Source organism: Pelodiscus sinensis, chromosome 2 (genome assembly GCF_052426305.1).
Source record: "Pelodiscus sinensis isolate ZL-2025 chromosome 2, ASM5242630v1, whole genome shotgun sequence".
In the NCBI taxonomy this organism is placed as follows: Eukaryota; Metazoa; Chordata; order Testudines; family Trionychidae; genus Pelodiscus; species Pelodiscus sinensis.
In genome coordinates, this window is record NC_143053.1 from 180878900 (window position 1) to 180905225 (window position 26326).

Below are 26326 nucleotides of genomic sequence, written 5' to 3' on the forward strand. Positions count from 1 at the left end.
GCCCCCCCTCAGCAGACCAGGGAGACGCGGAGCAAAGCCACGGAGGATGCGGGCGGGACCGTGGTGCATCTTGGCGGTCCCGCCACCCGCGTCTCCCTGGTCTGCGGGGGGAAGGAGGGGGCGCCCCGCCCCCAGCAGAACAGGCTTTTCTCGCCGACGACGCCTGGGGTAGAGCAGGTGGGGCGCTGCCGGGTTGGTCCCGCAGCGCCGCTCCTTGGCGCTACTGGACCAACCCGGCAGCACCCCAGCTGCTCTGCCCCAGGCGTCCCCAAGTCAGCCGCTGCTGAAACTGACCAGCGGCTGACTATAGGAAGCCCGAGGCAGAGTTGCTCTGCCCCGGCTTCCTGGAATCAGCCGCTGATCAATTTCAGCAGCGGCTGACTTGGGGACACCTGGGGTAGAGCAGCTGGGGTGCTGCCGGGTTGGTCCCCGCAGAGCTGAGGTGCGGCGCTGAGGTGACCTACCCGGCAGTGCCCCAGCTGCTCTGTCCCAGGCGTCCAAATTCAGCCGCTGTTGAAACTGATCAGCGGCTGATTCCAGGAAGCCCAGGGCAGAGCAACTCTGCCTTGGGCTTCCTGTAGTCAGCCGCTGGTCAGATTCAGCAGCGCCTGAATCTGGATGCTAGTTCCGACTTACATACAAATTCAACTTAAGAACAAACCTACAGTCCCTATCTTGTACGGAACCCGGGGACTGCCTGTAGTGTAATTATTCTTGCAAGAAACCAGGACAGAACATAGACACTATGGTCTGTAGTAGAGATCAAACCCAAAGCTCTATGATTCAGGAAAACATATCCATATAGATTGCTATTCACCAAATCCCAATAGGACTAAAGTACATCCTTATCTTTAAACACATGATTATTTAATGGTAACTTTGAAAATGCATTCCCGAATCAGGACACTAACGCAGAGCCTTTGCCATTTTGAGATAGAAAGAGCTAATGCCACTGACCATGACAAAGTAACAGGCTCTTATCTTTCCTGGGGCCAGCTACTTGTACAGGAGTGGGCAATAAGCAGCCTGCTGGCCAGACACGGTTTATTAGGGTTAGCCCCTGGCCGGCCACCAGATGCTTTGTTTACCTGAGCGTCTGCAGGTTGTAGTTCCTGTTGGCCACAGTTCACCATTCCTGGCCAGTGGAAGCTGCAAGAAGCAGTGGCCTGTCCTATGTGCGCTTCCTGCAGTTCCCATTGTTCGGGAACAGTGAACGGAACCCAACGGGAGCTATGTGCAGCCATATCCATCAATGCTCAGGTAAACAAAGCAAGTGGCTAACCTTGGCAAATGGCGTCCGACGCTCAGGTTGCTTATTGCCCACCCCCTGTACCAGAAATCTGCATAGAAAGATACCTTAAGTCAGCTCAAACTTTTGAAGGTGTTTTGCTGTCCAAAATGATTGAGAGCACAGTCGAAAAACATCACCAATGTCCTTATTGCAAAAATTAGATTAAGTGTAACTATCATCTTTAAAAAAAGATCATACACAAACAAAAATGCATCCAGTGATCCTAGAGTCACTTAATATTTAGGTCTTAATAGTATAGAAAATATACTACAGAGCATGCTGATAAAAGTATATAAATTATTTATACTGTGGTGCTTACAAAGCAATATAATCTCTTCATGACTCATACTGATCTGTCTTTGTCTATGCTTTTCTCCACATGTCTCCTTATTAGGATTACCAAGAATTGTATATATTGCTTGTAAGGAAGGAATTTCCATGTACTGTAAATGCAGCTCAGCATGATGACTCACAGGATATTTAACAATCAAGACAACAGTTACTCTTCATCTGCATGTTGTCATACAGATTTTGGGACGGATAGAGTCCTTAGCAGTCCTGTCCTTGCATTGGTGAAAGATTGATTAAATGAATTTCTAAATCATCTCTCACAGACAGGTGTCTAATCTAGATCTAGACACCTCAAAAGATGGCAATTCTGCAGCCACAATGGATAGTTTGTTCCCATGACAAATTTTAACCCTAAATTTTCCCCACTTCCACTGAAGCTCATTACTTTTTGTTTTGGCCTAGGCTCCTCAAAAACTGCTCCTTGTTCTCTTGGGGTGCCTCCCAGGAGGCATACCTGGGTGGTCGACAAATGCCTTTGATGTTGACACCCGCGCGTCCGGACTACCGTGCTGAGCCGACAAACAGCTGATCAGCTGTGTCGGCTCAGTGCGGCAGCCATGTAAATTTAAATGAAGCGGCGATTATTTAAATCGCCGCTTCATTTTCCTATACCTGGTAGCCTAATCTACATGCCTCTGGCAACAGAGGCATGTAGTCTAGACGTACCCTTGGTGATGTCCCTTTATGTCTCTGTAATGCCTTCCCTTTGTTGAAAAAAACCCATTTCTGCCAGCTTTACCCTATCAGTCTTATTCGTTCCAAAACTTTCATCAATTAGATTGCTCTGAACACTCTCCAATTTGCCTTATAACATACAATTTGTTTTAGACACAACCTCAACAGCAGCCCAATTACCGGTAATGGCTGTAGAATTATCTCACTTGGCTTACAATGCAGTTTACTAGTATTACATCCCAATGTAGCATTTGTTTATATTTGCAATAATAATGGGTAATGTTGTTGTGGAGGATAAATTGATAATTAAACAACGCTAAAAACTTTCTGTATTATGTTGCTGATTAGCTTTTATTTCACACAAAGGTTTATTTTATTATACCTTTCATGATGAACTTCATTTATATTTGCTTTATTGAAGTTTATTTCCTTAATTTAAATATTATTATCACATTTATCCATATTCTCCAATGAAATCTGCAATTCTTCCCATTTCCAGCTGCAAGATTGATTAGTATTATCAACATCGTCTCCTCCAATCCAGGAGAAAAAAAAAAAAAGAGCCACCTATCCAGACCTGTTTTGTGTACAGCCCTTAACCTGAAGAGTAAAATGTTAGTGACTTGACACTTCACTCTAGAACTAACGGGCTATTTGAAAGTGATCAGTCAAACTAAAACAAACCAAGATGGACAGAAGTATCACAAACAAGAATTCAGAATCACTTTATCATAAGTATTGGCGCTAAAACTGATTTTATTTTTTTGCCACAAATACAACAAAGAGCAGGGTCAGTCTGACATATTCAATTAAAAGCAAACAGGCTTTTTATGTAAGTTTGATGTAAGAAGTAAGTTTGCCACCAAACAAGTAAGCTGTTTAGATTGTACATGTAATCTTATTCCTTTGGTAACTCAATGGCCTTTTTTAGTTTGGGCCTAATTTTAATATCTAGTTTATTAGAGTTATAGAGTTCCTGCTTCATGAGGATTGTTTCAGGAGGTCGTTGTCACAATTAAAGCCCTAATCTTGCAAAGATGTATGGAGTCCAGTGGGACTACTGACATCCTTAACATCTACAACAACCCTTTGAAGAAAAGGGATCTGGGCAAAGGTTTATAAAGTACTTTGCAGTCTTCTTTAATTATATATGTTTCTGCACAAGAAACATAAACACTTTGATAAATAAATACTTTTTCAGAATGTCGATTGTTAAAAATGTTAAGACACATTTTGGATTTGTCAAGATTGTTATTATATAAGTTCTCCTTTTACTTCAGGCAAACACAACATTTTGTTACCTGTATAAAGAGGTAGGAAGACTAGGAAAACAGGAAAAATAGGATCCCACAGGATCCACTGCCATAAGAGCAAGAGAGGGTAAAATATACTTTGTTGCAGACAGGAATAGGGTGTGGGGAGGAAACAGATTGCAGTAATTTGTGGGAAAATCACTAAATTTCTCATCAGTTCACCACATACAAATTGTGCCTGGATTCCATTTATATATGCAATATATAACAACTCCCAACCGTTTTTTTAAAAGTAGCATGGGGGAATGTGTTTTGTAAAGTAAACTAGCTTTATAAAGTAAGCAGCACAAAAAAATAGTGAGTGCACAGCAAAGAATAAGGAAGTATCAGAGTGGTCCAATGAAAGGAACACTAAAGACAAAGACATATTTACTCTGGTATCTATAACCTTTAAAAACTCTAAGTCACCACATCGAACCTATTTTGTAATATAACTGCCCGACTGAGCTTTTATACTCAATATATCCTTAGCCCAGTCTACGTGTAGAAGACAGCATCCCAGAGATAACTCAGGGTATGTCTACACTACAAAGTTAATTCGAACTAACAGCCGTTAGTTCGAATTAACTTTCATAGGCGCTACACATACAAACCGCTAGTTCAAACTTAATTCGAATTAGCGGAGCGCTTAATTCGAACTAGGTAAACCTCATTCTACGAGGACTAACGCCTAGTTCTAATTAAGCAGTTCGAATTAAGGGCTGTGTAGCCACTTAATTCAAACTAGTGGGAGGCTAGCCCTCCCCAGCTTTCCCTGGTGGCCACTCTGAGCACCACCAGGGAAACTCGTCTGCCCCCCTCCCGGCCCCGGAGCCCTTAAAGGGGCACGGGCTGGCTACGGTGCCCATGCCAGGTGCAAGCCTGCCAGCACCCAGCCAGCAGACTCTGCACCTGGCACGGCACGAACCAGCTACCCGCTGCCACCCAGCCCTCCGTCTCTTCCTGGGACCAGGCTGGCGGCTCCCAGGAGCCTGCCCGGGTCCGCAAGAGGCGGGCGCCCACCTGGTCTAGTGCGGAGATCGTGGACCTCATCCACGAGGTCCGCACTAGGCACAGGAAAGTGACCATCTAGGGCAGGATAGCTGCCAGCCTGGCCATCCAGGAGCAGGTTTGCATGAAAATCAAGGTGGTCCACTGAGACCCCCGACCCTGAGCTTAGAATGTCCGTACTGGGTCAGACCAAAGGTCCATCTAGCCCAGTAGCCTGTCTGCCGACAGTGGCCAACACTAAGGACCCTGGAGGGGTTGGACCGAAACAATGACTAAGCCATTTGTCTCGTGCCATCCCTCTCCAGCCTTCCACAAATCTTGGGCAGGGACACCACTCCTACCCCCTGGCTAATAGCACTCCATGGACCCAACCTCCATGACTTTATCTAACTTCTCTTTAAACTCTGTTCTAGTTCTAGCCTTCACAGCCTCCTGCAGCAAGGAGTTCCACAGGTTGACTATTTGCTTTGTGAAGAAGAACTTTCTGTTATTAGTTTGAAGCCTGCTACCCATTCATTTCATTTGGTGTCCTCTAGTCTTTTTATGATGGGAACTAATGAAGAACTTTTCTTTATGCACCCTTTCCATACCGCTCATGCTTTTATAGACCTCTATCATATCCCCCCTCAGTCTCCTCTTTTCTAAGCTGAGAAGTCCCAATCTCTTTAGCCTCTCTTCATATGGGACCTGTTCCAAACCCCTGATCATTTTAGTTGCCCTCCCCTCTCCCACCCTCTCTCTTCCCCTCTCCCACCTCCTTTGCTCAGTCTCCCCGAGTTTTGTTCAATAAAGAGAGTTTCTATTTTTGAACATGTGTCCTTTATTTTGTACATCAGGAAGGGGGGCTAGGGAGGGGTAAGTGGAAGGAGGTGAGGGAGGAATGGGGTACGAGCCCCCGATGAGGAGGACTGGGGTGGCTCAGTGGGCTTCTCGGGGTGAAATCTCTCCTGCAGCCTCCTGATTGACACCTCTCCGCCCCCGGATGGCAGCCTGCGGCAAGTGCAGCCGGGCTGATGGCCGAGTGCTGTGATGTGCCGAGTGTGGGCACTCAGGGCACTCCAAGCCAGGACTGCTTTGCTGTCCCTCATCAAGTTAGACAAGCGAGCGGGAAACCCCTGAGAACTATCTGTCCAGGGTGGAGGTCGGGTCCCTTTTAGCACAGCCCTCAGCTAGCCTGAGACAGCACCTCCACTTCAAAGTAGGAATAAGATCCTCCGGAAAAGGGCTTTTTTTCCGGAGGATCGGGGCCAGTGTAGACGCTCTTTTCCGGCTTTTCTAAAAGCCAGAAAAAAGCGGCGGACATTTTTATTTAAATGCCGCGGGGGTATTTAAATCCCCCACGGATTTCCCTATTGCGATCTCTGAAATTAACATGCCCCTTCCGGAAAAGGGGCCAATGTAGACAAGCCCGAGGTCTCTTCCAACCCTATGATTCTATGATTTACAAACACCTCCAGCATAAGTCTTAAGAAATAAATTCAAGAGTAGAAAGGCAGTTAGAAATCTCAGAATAAACTTGTCTATATAATCCACAGGAGATAAGAGGAAGCTTCTAAAGGTTTCCCTAAGAGATTAAGGTTTCCTGTTGCATGCAGTTTTCAAGCATTCAGGTAGCAAATGCCAATTTGCCTTTGATTCCCTCAAGTGTTCCTTAAAAGGAAGGGCACATATATTGCCTCCTATTAATCTGCTGCATCCATTTGGATTTTCTGAAGATACTTGTATCCCAAAGACTCAGGGTGAGATCCTGACCACTGCTTACATTCCTTTATGCCAGATAAGGGTTGCTATGTCCCTCCATTTCTCACCAAGGGAAGATTCCCTCTGTGCAGAAAATGAGCAGCTGTAAGGCTGCTTTCCAAAAATACCCTCATAAATCCTGGAGTAGGGGATGTGGTGCGGGTGAGGATGGAGGCAGACCACAGTTTGCAGCAATGCTGAAATACTGGAAAGTCCAAGCAGGCTGTCCTAAACATAGGCTTTATCTACACTTGAGAAGGTTTGCTGATACCATTGTACCCCTGTAGAGAAGCAGTTTACATCAAATACAGCCGGTCCCTGAGTTGCGAACAGTCGACTTACGACCATTCACATTTACGACCGAAGCCGTCATAAATGGAAGACCCCGAGTTACAAACGCGATCCGCACTTATGAACAGCGCGATCTTGTGTAACTCAATGGGGTCCAACTTACGAACGAACCGAGTTACGACCAATTGCTTGGTCCATAACTGGTTCGTAAGTTGGAGAGAGGCTATAGAGTAACCTGTACTGGCAAAAGCACTCTTTTTTGGTTGGGGAGGGGAGAAGGCGGAAACTGGTATAACTGCATCTGCTCTAGGGCTTTTGCTGACATTGTTATGTTGATTGGAGACCAAATTTTAACTGTAGACCAGACCTTAGAAAGATCCTCGGGATTCACCAAGTTATGCAAAGGGACTCTTCAGTCCCTACAGGAGACCAGGAATGGGAAAGAGGGGAGCACAGTAGTGGCTTAAAACCACCTTCAACCCTACCCTCCCTGCCTAGCCTGGAAGGTCTCAGCACTAATTTTGCACTGAATGATATGTTATCAGTTCCAAACAGAATCATTCAGGATTTACAAGCTGCAATAAAAGCATGTTCAAGTTAGAACATGAAAAGATGCAGCGTGAGCGCGCGTGCGCGCACACACACACACACACACACAGCATTCCCCCCCCCCCCAGTCTAAGGTTCTCTAATTTCCGAGTACAATAATCAGATATTTACTTAATCAAATCTATACACAAGTACACTGAACTACATCTGCCGGCAGCTAGGCCAAAGGTTTTCTAGCACATGCAAAATGCCTGCTTACAAGACACCCTACAGGGTAGAGTGATATGATCTGTATGCACACTCTTTGGTTGACATACAGTGGCAACACTGTCCACCTCTAGACAAACAGATCTCCAAAAAAAAAACTTTAGTAGTGTTTCCAAGGTACACTGACTTTTACAAGACTGCACATGAAAAGAAAGAACAGGTTTCTGCATTCTCTGATACTTTTTAATTGAGTCATTGAGGAAGGAAAATAGCCTATTTCCTGCTATCCTGTACTGTAATTTTTTCAAAATTTTATTATTTTACTTCTATCTACAAAAGAGTTTATGAATTATGACACCAAAAGGACCACTCAATTCTAACGTTCTTGCCCTCTTAGTGGACAGAGGCCTGTCTTTACAAGGTGGAGACAAACTAAGGTAAAGTTATTCCATTTTCTTTAGAGGGGGAGCTGTTTTGTTTTGTTTGTTCTTTTAAACACACACACACACGAGGGATATGAAAGGTTAACTGGTTAACCAGCAAGCATCACCCTAAATGGGTAATGCTTACCAGTTCTAGTTAACTGGTAGGGCCTGGAGCAGCTCACTCCCCACCCGAGCCCCTTAGGGCCCACTGCAGGCAGAGGCTGCTTTGGCTGGCCATCCAAAGCAGCTCTTGTTTGTGAAAGGCCCTCCCTCTACCCCGCCCCCCCAGCCACAGGTTACACGCTGGTTCCCCAAGAGCTGGGCTGGCAGTGAAGCCTCTTGCCAGCTCTGCTCCCAGGGAAGCAGCTTCGCTGTGACAGCAAAGCTGCCTCCACAGGAGCAGGGCCTGCAACCCTTGCCAGCTCTGCTTTGGGTTCTGCAGTAAACTTTATACTATAGAGCCTGCAGTGTGTAATCTTCTAACCACTAGGCTTATTAGCAGTTACACGGTTACTTTTTTACACAATTTTTTACTTCCCTAACACACACACACACACACACACACACACACACACTCTCTCTCTCTCTCTCTCTCTCTCTCTCTCTCCCTACTAAAAATCAAAAAATGTGCCTTAACTATTGCCTGGCTGTTTTACCGGGTGCATAAACTTTATGTCATAGTCTGAGGTAAAATCTACCTATGCCCCTTTGCTGTCTGCTCAAGGGCACCCTTTTACATCTCAGGCCCTCATCTGTCATCTCTTTATGGGTTGGAACCCACTACTCTCTGCCTTCAGGTAGAGGAGGACTGCAGGTCTAAATACCCTCATTCAAAGAGACAGATAACATTTATGGATACATAAACTTATGAATATTCTCTAGTCCCACAGTGTCAGAGCTCCATGCTGGTATTTACTTTTCTCTGCCAAGGTCTCATGTCTGCCACACCTTACACAACAAATACCTACAAATTACAACACAAATAAAAAATAGAGTAGTTTTCCAGTTTGATCAGCCTACCACCTTCTCCTCTTTCTTTTCCATAGTCACACGAAAGAGTCCCACTTTCCTTCTAACACTGCTGTCAACAGTTTGAAACTGACTGAAATTGTACCTTAAGTACCCACTTATTAGTATATTTTCTGTAACAATATCATCAAGCATCTGACCATCACCACTATAGAAAACTGTAGTTCGTTAATTCATAAAGCAAGGGGAATGTTCTTGTGGATAAACTCATGTGAGGTGTCACAAACTGAGTTTCACTGCTGTGAGATACACACTTCCAAAAGCTGTCTATAAAGTCTAAAGTATTAGTACACACTTTCACAAGCCTTTCCCCTATCCCATGACCATTTTATACTTCAAATCGTCTCCACATTATTGAAGTCTCCCAGGCAGAAAAAGTTGTAGTAAAGAAAACACAGTCTAGAGTTCAGAAAAAAAATATGCATGTCTCCTGGTGCTGTTTCTTCCAGGAGGAGGGGAAACATTAAGATACACAGTTCATAGATTATTTGGCCAAAAAGACCACAGTGATCATCCAGTCTGACATCCTTCATAATATGGGCTGCAACACTTCCATTAATTATTCCTGTCTAAACTAGAGCTATCTTTTAGAAAAAGAGCCAATCTAGATTTTTTTAAATGAAACTATCCCCTAAACCCATCCTAATTTCTGAAGAGAAAAATTAAGTATTCTAGACTAACTACTGAATGTAGCTCACATGTACATACATCATTTATGCTTTTAGAAAGAAAAATCTTTATCAGGGAAGAAAATGGTTATTCAAACTGGAAACAATCCAGCTCCCAATTATTTTAACGAGAGCAGAAACAAGGCTATTATCTATATTTTATCACTGATAAAAAAAAAGAACAAAAAAGCCTATAAACTAGCATCTTTTCCGAAGGAAAACAATACATATAGCATTTTTATATTCTCGGTTCCATAGATATCACTCAGTCAACTGAGGAAAAAATATCATATGGACGAAGGGAGGAGAATAACAATATTTTTAAGTTTACTTACTATAAACAGTGACATTCTAAAGATAAAAATTACTAATGCAGATTAAGTATCAAAAGGAAAGTTTAGACCTGTTTTAATGCCTTTTATTCATACTTTGACAACTGCAAAAAATTATGCTTAACTATATTATTAGTGCTTAAAAGTAGATGTTCCTACATTTGGAGAAGAAGATAGGGGCCTGATTTTCAAACTAGACTCCCATTTTTGTGGATACCTGAATCTATTTTGCCCATTTATAATTCAGTCTTACTTTTTCTTGGTAATTTACTGTGAGTGCAAAACTGTATCTAAAACACAGAGGTTGCTTTGAAAATAATTAGAACAATCAATGTTAAATGAACGTGTGATAAGATGACCAAGAAAAATGTAGTTAAAATACAGAAGCTTTTTAACACGGCACATGTTGGGGGACAAGAAAAACTTTTTAAGGCAGCAGAAAGTAATTTTAAATATTGACATTATCATAATCCTGAGCGCTCTTAGGAGAGTTTTAGCTATTCCAGGAAAGTGAAAGACTTTCCTGCACATATTTTATATTCTAATTGCAGAAAAAGCTTTCTATTCTAAACAATCAAATTCAATTTCCAGGGATAGAGGCAACAAAGCCAGCAGAATTCTAATTGCAAATAACCAACCAGGGAAGTAAAAAAAATCAATAAAAATATGAATTGTGTAACCAATAAAAATTCTATTGGATGCACAGGTAACCATTCCCAGGGCTCCCAATTCCTGGTCAGGTGGGCTGGTAGGGCCCCTAGCCCCACAAGTCTGCTGGTGCTGCCAGGGCTCCCAACAGCCCCAACCACAATTTAACCATTAATGGTAATTGATAAGCATCAGCTTATTAGTTACAGGTTCAACTCTTACATCCCTATAACCGATTAGTTTCTAGTCTCACAGCTGGGTTCTGCTAATCACCAAACTTAGAGGGCTCAATTCTCCACTGCCTTGCACCATAATTAGTGATTTACTTCTGCACAGAGTAGGTGTACATCAATACAAGTGAATGGATAATTCTGATCTGGATTTTTTTTTTACTTATTCTGTACAGGCAAAGGGAAGAGGGGGTGACATAATAGAGGAAATCTGAGGTGTAGGCTAGAATTGAATTCAATAGGGCCCTGAAAGTTAGGACAAGAAGTTTGGTTGTCATGTGGTGTGCAAAAGAGAAATAGAGGAACTAAAGGGTCTGGTGGCAACAGCCAAATCAGTAAGTAAGAAAGGCAATTTTAATAGCCACATTTTAGCTGGATCAGAGGGAGCAATATATGTACCAGAGATTTCAGAAAGGAAGAAGTTTGCTCCTTCATAATGTTAATAGGGTGCCCTAAATTTTAATGAAGATCTAGATTCTTAGCGTCATATGTGAAAAAGATACCATGATGGGAAGTTTTATTAGCTTCTTTATGGGAGTCCTTGGGAATGCTTGGCTTTTCTCCCTTTTGCAAAAAAAAGAGCTGTTTCAAACATGTTCCTTTGACAAAGGAGAAGTGCCATATAGATGTATTGCTTCTATCATCCTTTGAAGAGACTTGGGGTAGAGTTATAATTTGATATTTAGGGGTTCTTCTCACAAATCCTTTCATATGAATATGAAAATTATCACTTCAGAATTTTAGACTAGACAATTTAAAAGCTTAATCACAATGCTGTCTGGTTATTTAGTCAACATTTAGCTATGCTTTCCTGGCTCAAAGCCATGATTATCCTGAATAATACAGCCTTTCCCTCCTCAAGGTAGTGGAAATATAGAATAGGCATGAATTTTAGGTTACATTGTACAGACATTTTTTTTCCCTATTCAAACTACTGTTTTGCATAGAAGTGACAATCCAGTTATCCGTGCCAGTAATACTGAAAGCAAGTTTCACAGCTTTTTTTTAGGTTTGTGGATATGCATGCTGGCCATGTGACATCTCTGCTCTGCCTACTCCAGACTTACAGCAATCTTTCGAAATTTACAAAAACTGTGCTCTCCTCCATTGCATCACAAGTCCGAATGTCTTCAGTGCTATAGGTCAGAACTTAGTAAAATTTGCAATGAAAGATAATTGGTGCTGCTGATTAATGTCAACCATACCAGTAGTTCAATACAACTTTTGGGCATAACCCTGCAACCTTTACAGGAGAAGTTCCCTTTTCCTTCCCACTATCTGGATGGAAGGCTTCAATGAGATTACTTGGCAAGTAAGAGTTGCAGGACCAGAGAATGTCTCTCTCCCTATACTTAAGAAATCAAGACATTTTCAGGAAGATTTAAAAACAATATGTTTTCCGTTCAATACTTTGTTGAAATCAGGTCCAAGAATATCAGAATACAATTTGAGGCATATAAGGAACTTATTCTTCTCAAAACAAGGAGTCACTGTAAATAGAAATGAGCCACCCTAATTCTGGCAGGTAAATAGTTTATTAGTGTTTACACACATCAGAGGAAATACAGTTCCCATTGTAGGTAGTATAAAGAAAGATAAGAACTGTATGGTGCCAAAGCCGTAAATTACAAACTTTATTAAAAAACTGAAGTAATTTAAATACTTCTCATTTTTGAAAGTAGCTTTCAATTACTTGTAGACAAGATACTTCAGATTTAGAATATCTGAAAGAGTTATTAAGAGAGGCATGAAAGCTTATGGAACTGTTGATATGAAGGCAACAGTTTAAATTATGCAGTTATTCAATTGTGAACATAGTTTTAAAATATTCCAAGGTAAAATTAACTTCACTCTTAATTTGTGTCTACTATTTTCCACTGTATCATGACTAAGGGACAAAGCTAACAATTTTTCACAGACCACTGCAACGCATTTGTAGAGCCACATGAAATAAGGACAAAGCAGGAAGTGACCATTTTGGGCAAACAAATTACTGGCCTATGTCATTGTCTACATGAGATCTTAACATATTGTTTAAAAAATGAATGTGTAATAAAATAGCTTTTCTTGGCTTCACGAAAGAAAAACAAGTGCCAGATTTTACCAGCATGTGGGCGATTTCATCAAAGCACCAAGAGACACCCCTTAGTAGAAAGTTAGCCAAACTTCTTAGCCCACCCAAAACAAAATATCTGCTCTGGAGAAGATGCAAAGGGACAAAGCAATGCCTGAATCGCCTGTCAACGGACGATTGTTGAAACTATGGCCAACTTGGGCTAGACCAGAACGAACTGAGCAGTCTTTCCTCCACTGCAAAGCATGAGGAGAGACTCTGGGGAGGGAAAATCAAGTGTGTATGTGAGAAAGACTGGAGGGCTAAAGAATCTGAGGAAGTGGGTCTGGCCCACGAAAGCTCATCATCTAATAACCCATCTTGTTAGTCTTTAAAGTGCTACATAGTCCTGCATTTTGCTGGAGGGCTAAACTCACACTTAGTGCAAGCCCACCCCCCCGCCTGAGTGCCGAAGGCTGGCTCTGTAGCAGACACAACAAGGCGCGCTGGGAGGCGTGTGATGTGTGTTATGGGGCCAGCTTGTGCTGCGATGAGAGGAGAGTTGGGGCCACAGCGAGCGCGGGGGAAGCGGGCAGCGCGGAGGTGGGCGCACTGGTCGGGCAGGGGGGCCCCGAGGCGCGCGGGAAGGCTCCCGGCGGATCCTGGCTGCGCCCCGCGAGCGCGACTGCCCTGTAGCTCCGCGCCCCGCACGCCCGCCCGCGCCGCTTACCTGCCAGCTGCAAGAGCCCAGCCGCGGCCAGGAGCAGCCCGGCCGCCAGCGCCACTGGCCGCCCGCCTGCCATCTCCCGGCAGCCGCTCCTCGGGGCGCTGCTGCGGCGCCCCCCGCTTCCTGCTCCGCCCTGTACCTGCGGGACAGCAGCGAGCCCAGCTCCTCCCGCCGGGCGCCAGGTGAAACCCGCCTCTTCCTCCCTGCGCGGCAGCCTTAGTCACCGCTCCCTCCCCGGCACTGCGGAGCTGCCACCGCTGGGGAGGCAGCTGCTGGACAGCGCGGCCCCGGCACTCGCTACAGCACGGGCTGGGGAGCTGAGCCCCGCTGGAGACTGGGGGCACTGGGGTAGCTGGACGGAAGACAGTTACCCCCAGTGGAACCGGGCCAGGCTACGGCTTCCCCCTTTGCATAGCAGCTGCTACTGGAGATGTAAAGGCGGGGCTGAAATCTGGGCAGCCCCTGGGCCTCCCCCCACTTTGAGCCCCCCCCACCCCCGAGTCTGACGAGCCCTCCACGGAGACCGGCCCCTTGCTCTGCATTAGAAATCTGTGTTCGAGGGACAGGAGAAGGGCGTCTCACTGAAGCTTAGCCTAGGGTGGCAGATTGTCTTGGACGCCCTCCATAGGTGCAGAAAGTCTGTGTATGGGGTGGACTGCCAGGGGGCCCCACCGGTTCCACTGTCATCCCCAGAATCCAGCTACCGGGGGCTCCGCTGCCCCATCCATAGGCCAGATCCCCCATATTGATGGGAGCCCGTGGGGCCTAGGGCAGCCCAGGAGGATTCCCTGCAGGGAGGGGTGGTACAGGGCAGCAGCAGGGGCCAGCCTGTCTCAGCAGCCTGCCTGCTCTGCTGCCACCTCCCAGCTGGGTTACTCCGCTTCACCATGGTGGGAAGCAGAGCGCCCCAGCCTGCTCTGCTCTGTTCCCCCAAGCCCTGCACCTTTTGGGGGAGCAGGCCAGGACCAGGGCACTCCACTTCCTGCTGCTGTGGGGAAGCAGAGCAACCCAGCTGGGAGATGGCAACTCAGTGAATCAGCAGAGCGTAACCAAGTGAGGGATGTTAGCATCTTAGACCTATAACAAACATTTTGGCAGTCAACACAGATTGGCTTATGTTTCTGTTCACTGAAGGGTTTATACAAATAGGATAAATCGGGTTCAGTTGGAAAGAGGCTTCTGGTGTGTTGCTGTAAGGATTTGCTAGAATAAACATCACCTCCTTGAAATTCACTGATTGCACTGAAGTTTGTGAGACTCACCCACACAAATGTTAAACAGTAAGTGCAACAGGATATAAACAATATTTAACAGTGGGAAGAGGAGATACAGGGAAAAAAAGCTGCAAAATGGCTGCTTGAGAGTTGCAATTGAGAGGCGGCTGCTCCTCAAAACATGATCTGGGAAAAAGGTCCTAGAAAAGTGCAGCTCCACTGGGAGGGAGGTTTGGTAAAATCCAGGCACTCAAGGAGGAATCAGTGTTTCTCTGCCACAGCCTATGGACCTGACCCAAACTCCCACCCCAACAATTGAAGAATTAGAAAAAATGGGAAAGTTTTAAGCGTAATTTGAACAATATTTGTGGTGTGACACCTCATTTGTTTCTTGACCGCAGGGAAAGATCCCGGGTGGTTGTTCTTGAGCTCTGCTGTTCTTGCAGTGAAGCACTGAAACATCCAAAGCGGGTCTAACCTGAATGCACAGGGCAGCAGCCTTCCCCCCTGCCTGAGCAGTCCTGTGTCTTTTGGTGTCACTTGATCCTGCCAGCCTTTGGAACATAGCAACATGTGAAGGCGAGGAGCAGTTCTGGATGAAATTTGCAGCAAGCATCTGACCTAAGCACAGAGGTTCCATCTTCACTGCTCTTGGAGCCTGCTTGTTTCAATGAATTTGAAAAAAGTGCTGCAGAAGCTCCCAGCCTTGCTATTGGCTCTGCCAGATACACCCCTGCATTCTTACTGGTAGAGCAAAGAATGAGGGAGAGGGGGAGAAAAGTGAGCTACCTTTTCAAGCAGTGGAGTGAAGGGGAGGGGGAAGAGGAAGATGCAGTCTAGCTTTGGCAGCTGGCTGATGAGGGGAGAAGAGCAAGGGAGCAAGCAAGCAGCATGACTGCTGCTGTCATCTTTGTGTTTTGCATTTGCTGCTGCTGTTCCCTTCTTGCCAGTCAGGAGCTAGAACCAGTATCTCAGGAACTCTGATTTTAACCAACTGCTCCTGATTTCTGCTTGATGAGTCTGCATTACTCTCACTCCTGGCTGGTGAGGGGACAGGGGAGAGGAATAAGCAAAGCGCGCTGCAGCACATTCTTGTCCCTCCTGGCGGGTGAGGGGCGGCAGGAGCGAAGTAGGGATGTCAAAATGCATTTATTTTTGTAAACGGGTAGGAGGGGGCAGGCGGGAGATGGTGCTTGTGGGGATCCAAGATAAAAGCATCTGCAGTGAGAAAAACATAGGTCCCGCACTTCTCTCCTATGGTCTGTTAAGTGTCATGAGGACATCTTAGCAGTGCAGGTTATCATAACATTACTGACAGAGGAAGACTTGCAGGTGCCCAGCATTCTGCAGTGCATTAGCATTGTCCTTGGCATTCACAGAGCAGCTGCACAGGATAGACCATCACTGGTTGGTGAGATGGCATTGTCATGCAGGTGTGGGCTGAAGATGAGTCGCTGCAGAATTTTAGGATGTGTAAAGCAACTTCCCTGGAGTTCTCGGAACTCTGGCTGTGTCTAGACTACATGCCTCTGTCAGCAGAGGCATGTAGATTAGACAGATCGGCAGAGGGAAATGAAGCCACGATTTAAATAATCGTGGCTTCATTTAAATTTAAATGGCTGCCCTGCTCTGCCGATCAGCTGTTTGTCGGCAGAGCGGGGCAGTCTAGACGTTCCCCTGTCAACAGAAAACCCTTTTGTCGACCGCCCCGGTAAACCTCATCCCACGAAGCATAACGGGGCAGTCGACAAAAGGGTTTTCTGTCGACGGGAACGTCTAGACTGCCCCGCTCTGCCGACAAACAGCTGATCGGCAGAGCGGGGCAGCCATTTAAATTTAAATGAAGCCGCGATTATTTAAATCACGGCTTCATTTCCCTCTGCCGATGTCTAATCTACATGCCTCTGCCAACAGAGGCATGTAGTCTAGACACAGCCTCTGTGCTGAGCTGGCCTCAGGCTTGCTGCACAAGTACTCCAGAGTGAGAGCTGCCCTCTTGGTAGAGAAGTTTGTGGCAATTGCTGCCTAGGAGTTGTCAACTCCAGACTGCTACTGGTCCATTGCAAATCAATTCAGAGTGGGGAAGTCTATCGTTGGTGCTGTACTGCTGCAAGTGTGCAGGGCAATAAATCACATTCTGCTACAGAGGACTGGGACTCTGGGAAATGTGCATGAAATAGTTGTTGGCTTTGCAAAGATTGCCTTCCCTAACTGGAGAGGGGCAATAGACGGCACATGCAATTTTAGCACAGTCCACCTTGCCACTGAGTACATCAACAAGAAGGGGTACTTCTCAATGTTGCTGCAGGCGCTTATGGATCACAATGTTGTTTTAAAGACATCAGTGCAGGGTGGTCTGGAAATGTGCCTGGCGTACGCATTATTCAGGTACACTGGTCTGTACAGAAAGTAGGGACTTTCTTTCCAGACTATATAGGATTACAGTGAGGGATGTGGAAATGTCCATAGTAGTCCTGGAGACCCTGCAGCCCTGGCTCATGAAACCTTACACAGGGTACCTGAATAGTAGTAAGGAGCATTTTGACGAGAGGCTGAGCAGTTCCTACATGGTAGTTGAATGTGCTTTCTCAGACTGAAAGCAAGATGGAGGTGTCTCTATGGCAGGCTAGACTTTACTGAAGATAATATTCCCATGGTTATAGCCATATGCTCCACTTTGTATAATCTATGTGACTGTAGGGATGAAATGTTTGCTTGGTGGTGGAACAACAGCACTTGGCTGCAGAGTTTGAGCAACCAGATACTAAGGCTGTCAGAGATGCCTAAAGGGTTGCTATTAACATCAGGGAGGCTTTGAGGAAGGACTTTGACAATGAGGGGCACTAACATATATCTGTTTTGAAGTTATTTCCCTGCTGCATCCCATGTAAAATTCAGGGGGGGGGGACGCACAAACCCACACAAGAAAATTCTTTAAAAGCCTGTTCGTGGGACCAATGTGATTGCTATGTAAATTTGTGGAAAACAAAATAAAAATGTTGTACTGTTATAAAACAGCCTTTATTGATTAAGAGAAAGTACAGTGAAACACACCAAAACACATTTGCTGATAAAGGAGGGAATTGGAAAGGATAAACCTCACAACTGTGTATAGGTCCAGCTATCATTGTCAAAGTTGTGAGAGGATGTGGAGTGAAGAGGAAACTAAGAAGTCCCACTCCTTTCACACCCTTTTCTCTCTGGAGGAGCACTGTAGCTCCTCCCTAAACATGTCTTTTTTGTTGCATCTTGGACTTTTTCTTATCTGCTGGTGATGTTCAGCTGGGGTTTGTGGAGTGAACGTCAAGGTCTCCACTGCTGTGGACAATGCACAAAAGAGAACAGCATTGAAACATTTCACTTACAAGCATCTTTTGTAAAATACCTATCATTTTCAAACTTACCCTTGCACAGGTACACATCTCTACAAGCACCCAAAGCATGGTGAGTTTTCTTATAGAAACAGCAGGTCTTAGGTACAGCACCAGAGCGATGGGTTGCCTTCTTCGCCTTATGGTACACCCTCCTCAGCTCCTTTATCTTCGCTCTGCACTGCAGCATATCCTGCTCATAGCCCCTTTCACACAAACTTTGAGAAATTTGCCTGTACGTGTCCCAATTGCTACAGGCCATTTGCAGCTGGGACTGAACAGACTCTTCTCCCCATATGGTAATCAAATCCATAGCTCCACGGTAGTCCCCATGGGAGAGTGTTTGGTGCGATAGCCAGCCATAGTCACCTGGGAAGACACCATGAGGCCTCTCTACACTGAGCCAGCCAGCAGGAAATGGAATTTAAAATTCCCAGGGCTTGCAAAGGGCGGGGTAGATTGTTGTTTACTTGGCTGCAGAGCAGCTATGTTCAAACCACTGAGCAGAGCAGCAGAATGGGGGTTGTGGGACACTTCCTGGAGGCCAGTAACAGCAACAAAAGGCCTTGTATGTTTGTTGACAATAAAAGAAGGAGAAAGAAAAAAGTCGCTCCTAGGGGTGGAAGATTTTTATTGCGGAAAGGGGGCGTTTTTCATGACAAAAGTCCCATTACAGTGTGATTTGTTCTAATTTTGTTGCCAAAAAGCAAGTTTTGGTTACAAAACTTTGTAGTAGGCCTTAGTTAACTTGCCCACAGCTACACAGATAGCCATTGGCAGAACCAAAGCGACTTGCTGGCTCCTAGACCTGTGCTCAGACTTATGTGCCTTTTCCCCAAAGGACTATATGAGAAATTGAGATAATCTCATAGTTCTTTGGCGTGCCTGATGAATTCTGGAGGACCATTGGACTAATGTGCTATCTAGGTTGGTTTGTTTTCCTGAAGGTTCAATGAGAAGCTTTGAGTACTGCTTTGCTCCCTTAAATCCATCAATTTTGCAATGTATCTTTTAATATTCCCTGAATAATATTCTAAAATATTTGAAATAGGAAAGCACCTTAAAATAAGATGTCATGTTTGGAATGGTCAAAGGGGGTTGTAATTAGAAGTAAAGAGATGACACTGAAAAAGGACAATGTAAATAGAACATCAAGAATAATTATCTCATGGCCAGATGTACTAAGTAGTGGCTTCTTAAGGGAACAAGTGAAAACACTATTGCTTGAGTTATGTAAAACGGGATTCTAGAAAGCACTGGAGCAAATATGGATAATCTTTTCCATCTCTATTTGCTACGATTCTGTGAAATTAATTGCATTTTTTTCCAAAGTTGATGCAAAAGAGTTCAATCCAGCTACTACTGTCACTAGTGAAAAGTCTGTTAACATTAAATACAGCTGGATCAGGAGGCCCATGATAAATAAAAATTCATCAAAGAAAACTCATGCATGATATGTGTATATATTTTTTCATGTACTCCCTCAGTCCATCATGAGTTACAATGGCAAATTTACAAAATAAATCTAATTTTTATTCAAAGTAGGGTATCAGTCAGAGAGAAGAGGGCGGAATGGAGGTCAAGGGCTTCAGAAATACTTTCTAGAGTTAGGCTCCTTAGTTTCTCCGTGGGCACCTGTGAATGGCAGCCCCTTTTTCAAAATCAGCCTCTTGTTTGGGATAAACCTTGACTTACCCACTCAGTGCATGCAAAATGCTGGCTTGCCCTTGCTGAGGGTTCATTCAGCACTGGTGCAACTACACTGATTGCTGGCCACTGCTGCTGAATTGGAGCTATTCCTAAGCAAGAACAAGGCCCTATTATGGCAGGCCATTGATGAGTAACTCAAGAGTTATCGAAGTACTGAGGTCAGTTTGCTGTTCGATTACCCAGTCAGCATTGTGGTTACCTTAACCGTTTCATCTTGTTGTTGTTTTTTAAATGAAGAAATAAGAAAAAAGGCAGGGGAGAAGAAACGGAAAACGAGGGGGTTTTGCGCAATGTATTTTATTAATGTCACCAGTGTACAATGACAATGCAGAGCTCAAGGGAAGCATTCGTCATCATGATTGACTAACTCTTGGATGTGATCCATCAGACTTTCAAACTGCTGCTTGCTAGTCTCTGCAGAAGCACATCTCCCTTTTACATGTCCTGTTACAGAGTTTTGCTAGAAAATGCAGCCATCCCTTTAGCTTGAGAATGCCTGGCTGAAAGGATGAATATTCTTGTAATTTTTGTGTGTTTAAGGAATTTTAAGGAATATTCTTTCTGCAAAGGAGCCTTAAAGTTGAAGATGATGGGGGTTTGAAAGGCTCTAAGGAGCTCAGCTTAACTTCAGTGCAGTTGTATGTGTATAACTGAGAGCAGAATTTGTCCCTGGAGGTTGTGCCTACTTTTCCTAATGCAGTTGACAAATGATTCTCTAAATTCACAATAACTACAACATATCTGACACAACAACTGCATAACTTGACTGCATTGTTTACTGCATTAGCCTCATCCAGGAAGAAGAAGCAGGGTTGACTCTTTTGTTTATCTTCAGTGGAATTCTTGTAAAATAGTGATTCTCCAATTGTGGTCATAACAGCAGGCAGGTCACATGACAGTTGCTCCTTCTCTTGCTTCTGGTCTAAACTAAGCACTAGAACTGACTGGAGGATGACAGTTCTATTTTGCTGCAACTTTCATGGTTTTCGTCTTCACTAACAGACAACTTAATCTTTACAACATTTTCATGAAAACAGAATTGGCTCAGCAGAGCTGGTTTTGGATCAGACCCAGAGCTTTTTGATTTGGGAAGGTATGTTTGTGTGGTGGCATGAGGATGCTGTCTGGGAGATGAGAAACCCAGATACAAGCCCCTGCTCTGTGCAATTCAGAGCAGATCATCCCAGATCACTCTGAGTCAGTGAAGGGGAGCCAGAAGGCCCAAAACTCTGGGAGCCATGGTTAAGCTGGGAACCTCAGCACTTGGAAGTTAGTGCTTTCAGGCTTCCGGTTCCATAGCCCGGTGCTCAGAAGCTTTGAGCACCCCAACTCAAAGCTCTAAGTCCCAATTAGAACTAGGGCTTTCAGATCACTGGCCATCAGACACTTCCAGAGTCCATGCCAGTTCCACTATGTGGATTAGAAGCCAGAGCCCCAGGGCAGTCCAGATGGTTGGGCTGCCTGGGAGCAGTGGACTCTGGCTGCCCTGGGTTCCCTAACTCTAAGGAAGGTCTTGTGGTCAGAGTACCCCAGAGCTGTAGACTGCAGAAACTCTGGGGTCCCTGCTTCCAAGGCCATCCTGGAATCAAGAGCAAGGCTATCCTGGAATCCTAGGCTGCCCAGCAGCCCACCAGACAATAGTCAGGAAACCAGGATGATTAATTAGCAGATTGTCTACCCAGTACTTTTTCACAAAGCATGTAGCCGAGGTTTTGATGAATCAGCAATTTCTGGTGAAAATCTGTTTAGCAGAAAAATTCCCAAACAGCTGTTTTCTCTCATCTGGTGCACAAGACTGAAGGAAGGAGTGTTGCAAGAAGCTAGGGGGTTGGCTATAGCTATAGTGAGCCCCACCTTTACAGATCACTGTTCAACAATAGTCTCACCCTTTACTGTATTTCTGTCAGCTGCCAACCCATCATTTTCCTCCAGGACTCCTCAGGGAGATGATTTTTTCAGAGCCTGAGGTGGCACTATGGCAGGTAATGCTTCTATAATAGTCCAAAAAAAGTCCTGCCTTTCCTCTATAGTGCTTCATGGAGAGTATTACATTTGTAGCAACTCCTTCCCTTATCCTTTCTTCACGCTACATGGTTTTGAGAAAGTCAGCTTTTAGGAGGGGTTATAGAAAATATTGAAAAATTATACATGGAGTTTAAAAAAAAAACATAAATCAGATTTATGAGAGGGTAACAAAATTCTCTTTCAACTTTTTCACCACCATGAAAATGCATGGACAAGTAAACAAACCCAGTAATGAACCAATGTGGCTTGTGCCAACTGAGATATTAATGAGAAAATCCATTTCTCTCTTTTTTCATTTATAATGAGAATCATTAAGGCATAACTATATATATATATATATATTTAGGCCTACTCCCATGGTTACCAATAGAGAACATTCTGCTAATAAATTAGGCCACTAAACCACTGCTAAGAGAATCACAATTAAATTTTCTCACTTCCCTAATGAGAAAGAGTTCATTTGCCTAATTTTCAAGCCAGCAGTTATTACAGTGCTCTGAATCCAAATAAACAAACAAACAAAATCAGAGCTCAAAGAGACAGGAGAAATATTTAATGAATCTTTCAGTGAGAAAAATTAGAGAACCTCGGGAGGCTGGTCTAACCTCAAAATCGAGAATTGGAAGTGTAATATCCATGATGAATAACAATGGCAGAATTAGGGCTAATAATAATAATTATACTTACCATTTTTGCAATAATTCGGAATCATTAGATAGTTAATCTACCTTCTTTCATAGGCTTATGGCATACTGTGTACAATTTTTTTTGTCAAAATTCCAACCACAGCTGTTCTTAAAACCAGGGGTGGGGAATGTAAGGCCGGGGGGAGAGGGGGCGGGAGGAGGGGCTGGATGCAGCCCCAGGCTTGCCTGGATCTGCCCCTGAGACTCAGGGCTCCCCTCAAGCATTAACAACACTGCATTGGCAGTCCAGCTCCCTGCTGCCCCAACACAGGGCTGGGGCACACAAAATCTACTACCTGGGCCCCCTTAGGTTCTGGTGTGTGAGGGGAATGTGGGGTAAGGGATCTGGGATAAGGGATCTTTTGGAAAAGGCTTTATTTTTCGAAAGATCGGCGTCTAGACTGGCGCTTTTTTCTGGCTAAGCTCCGAGCCGAAAAAAGCGGCAGCCATTTTAATGCTAATGAAGCGGGGGGGATTTAAATCCCCGCTTCATTTGCAATTGCGATATGTCTAATTTGCATCCCTTTTACAGAAAAGGGATGTAGTCTAGACACAGCCGCATGGTATAACCACCACCAGGCAGATTTGAATCTGGGACTTCTGGAGCTGAGTATAGGAGTCTCTACCCTGTGAGCTAAAAGCCAGCTAGGTCACACACCATGGTCTCTTGGTCTTAACTATTGCTGTGGTCTAGGTACCATTTGCATTGCTCAGTAGCCACTCTAGCTGTGTGTGTTACAACAGTACACTGCATTGCCCTGTCAAGTCTATCACCTCACCTGAGCACATGCTTAAATCCTTTCCTATAAGCATGTACTTATATGGTATCCAGTTGTAGCCTTTGTCTGTCCAGGGCTCTTTCTAGTTTTTAAAGTAAAATTTCAAGTAACGTCTACTTTAGTTTTCCTGCAAGACTCTACTGACAATGGAGAACTGATAGTTTATGCATCTTTATTCCCTTTAATACTATTTTAAAATCAAATAGTTAATGTGTAATTATAGATATTGTCCAAATTTCTCATGCTTGCATTGACATGGATGAGTCTGATTTTCTAGTCCATCTGCAGGCAAAAAACCCATTTAAAAAAAAAAGAGTCCTGGTACCTACCCAAAGATACAATTTGGCCCATATTTTTAATTGTAATATTTTCATTGAGCAGACTCGTCATAAATGATCGCATTAAGATACTTTCTCTGTACACCTTTGGTCTGTGCTGCAAGAATTGCCATTCTTTAGGTCAGGGATGGGCAATAATTTTTGATGGGGGGCGACTCCAAGAATTTGTTAAGTGTTCAAGGGCCGCACTATTCCATGATATTAATGGAGGAGGTGTGGGGGTCTGGGATGGATGTTGGGTGCAGAAGGGAGCTTGGTATAAGGGATTGGGGTGTAGGATCTGGAAGTGATTTGGGTGAAGGAAGGGATTGTGACCTGGGGCAGCAAACTGGGATACAGGAGGGGGCGCAGGGTCTGGGAAGGGAGTGTCACCTAGGTTAGAGGTGCAGGGGTCTAGGTTACGACCTAGGACAAGGGATTTGGTGCAGGATATGGGAGGGGTCTGGGTGCAGGAGAGGATTCTGACCTGGGGGAGGGGTGTAGGAGGAGGGAGTGCAGAGTCTGGGAGAAAGTCGTAACCCGGGGCAGGAGTGCAGGAGGGGGTGCAGGGACTGGGGCTGTGACTAGGGATAGCGAATTGGGGTGCAAAGTCTAGGAGGGTGGTGTGAACTGAGGAGAGGTGTAGGAGGGGTTGCAGTGTCTGGGGAGATGTATGGGGGCTGGAGCAGGGGTGTAGAAGGTTTGGGTTACATGATGTAGGGGTGCAGGAAGGAGGCAGAGGGTTGGGCTACACCTTTACACAGATAAATGCATGTTAACATCCCTACTCAAAATAGTTTCACCATTTGCTCACATCTTTCCTACAGTCAAAGCAACTATTTCCAAGGAAGTCTTAGCAGTTTCAGATGGGAAGTAACAATTCTAGATCTGGTCTCCTAGACAACCTGCCTTATTTTTTCCTAGATTACATCTCACCACAAATTTCTGTGGAAGCACAGTAGTATCTTTAATTATTCACTTTGCCTTCAAGACATATGCAACTGAGATTGCACGTATTTTACCAGCCCATGATTAGATTCAAATGACAACAGGAAATGTGGGAGTTAAAAAACACATGTGGGTGTTCTGAACCTGGGAAGGAAAGACCATATTAAGCTCCAACCGTGTTTTCTTTGTGAAGGCACAGGGAATTGGTATGCAGCCATTTCAGGTTTGTTAGCAGTGAAGCAAGAGTCAAGCTAACGCTAACCCTAACAAGGCAAGAGCTGTAAAAGATCTCACCTCTCGGTCTCGCCTTGTTTTAGGAGATAAGGATAGAATGCTGACTCTGGCAAGGACCTTGAGATAAGGAGCATCTTGGTGGAACTAAAATAACTATTAGCCATTGGTGTTTGTAATGGGAAGGAGACTAATTGTTATTGTTATTATATCTAATAGACAGTATATAAACTGCTTTATAATTGCTTGTATTTGAAGATCTGCCTTGGGGGGGCTCCCCCCTGTCCGAATCAGTTTTTCCCTTGCTGCAGCTCATAATAAAATTGCCTCTGGCTACTTGTTGCTTACAAATGCAGAGTGAAGGCTTGTTTTCTTCCACATCTTGAACTGGATCAGTTAAGCAGCTGCAGCTCTCTCCTTTCTAACATGGGTGCTTCTAAAGCTATAACAGGTGTGGCTGAGCTGCGTTTCTAGCAAGGCTGCAGCTCTGCATGGGATTAACTGCAAAAAAGTCTGGAATTTGCCAGAAGCAAGCAAAAATCCATTCTGTGTTAAAACACGCTCCATATGCAAAACAAAGCCTCTCTAGCTCTCTTGAGAAATCAGACTTTTAAAAATACATACACAGTGAGTTTAATAATCTTCCCACATGCTGAACTGACTTATTCGTTGACCACTCACAGTTTGGCAGAATGTCCGTCTCGATGTGGGTAATCAAATCTGTAACATGTACTCAAATCAAGGATCTCACTGTTTGGACTTAAAGCAGGGCTGGGCAAAATATGATCTGTGGGCTGGATCTGGTCCGCCAAGCCACCAGATCTGGCTCACGAGAGCCTCAACTGGCTCTTTACGTGCCTCACCCCCACTCAGCACTCAGTGAAGCCGGCTGCAGGGCCATGTGCTTCTATGAATGCTGAGAGCGCCAGGGAGGGGACAGAGGCTTCTCACAGTGCTCCCACACGCAGTAGCTCCCATTGGCCAGTTTCCAGCCAATAGCAGTTGCTGTTTGCAGGACAGGCAGCATGCGAAATGTCCCTTCCCCTCTCATTCCCCCAAGTTCATACTGTTCGCAGTAGGAGCAAACATTTCCCTTGTAGCTGCTGTGAGCAGTACAGGGGAGTGGAAGGTGGGGGCCATGGCTAAGGAACCTGCTGGGCTGCTGGCTGAGAGCCAGCCAGGTAAGGCCACAAGCATTGGCTCCTGCCTCCTCCCATCCCAGAGTGAATAGTTATTTTAAAAGAAATATCCATAGTGATTCCAAGAACTCTCAGTCTTGATATCCAAAGTCACCTGCTACTTTTCTGCATGTAGACAGGATTCCCTAGTTCTAATATACAACATTACATCTGGTTGCCTCCAATGTTACTATAAAGAACACAAAACCACTTTCTCAGAAGTAAGTCCAGTCATATAGGGCCTATAGCTTCATACATGTAGAGCGAGCAGAAGATTAAACTGACATCCGTAGTACGAATCAGAAAACACAATATGGCTATGTCAACACTGGCAGGTTCTTGTGCCAG

General features: G+C 44.7%; 1 protein-coding gene across 1 annotated transcript in view; it reads right to left on the reverse strand.

Annotated features, from left to right (window-relative positions):
• Positions 1–13940, reverse strand: part of CDCP1 (CUB domain containing protein 1) — a 55911-nt gene extending 41971 nt beyond the window's left edge. Inside the window, exon 1 of the mRNA XM_075921871.2 lies at positions 13523–13940. Coding sequence (XP_075777986.2) covers positions 13523–13595 — 73 coding nt within the window. The 5' untranslated portion in view covers positions 13596–13940. The remainder of the gene's footprint in view (positions 1–13522) is intronic.
• Positions 13941–26326: the final 12386 nt, after the last annotated feature.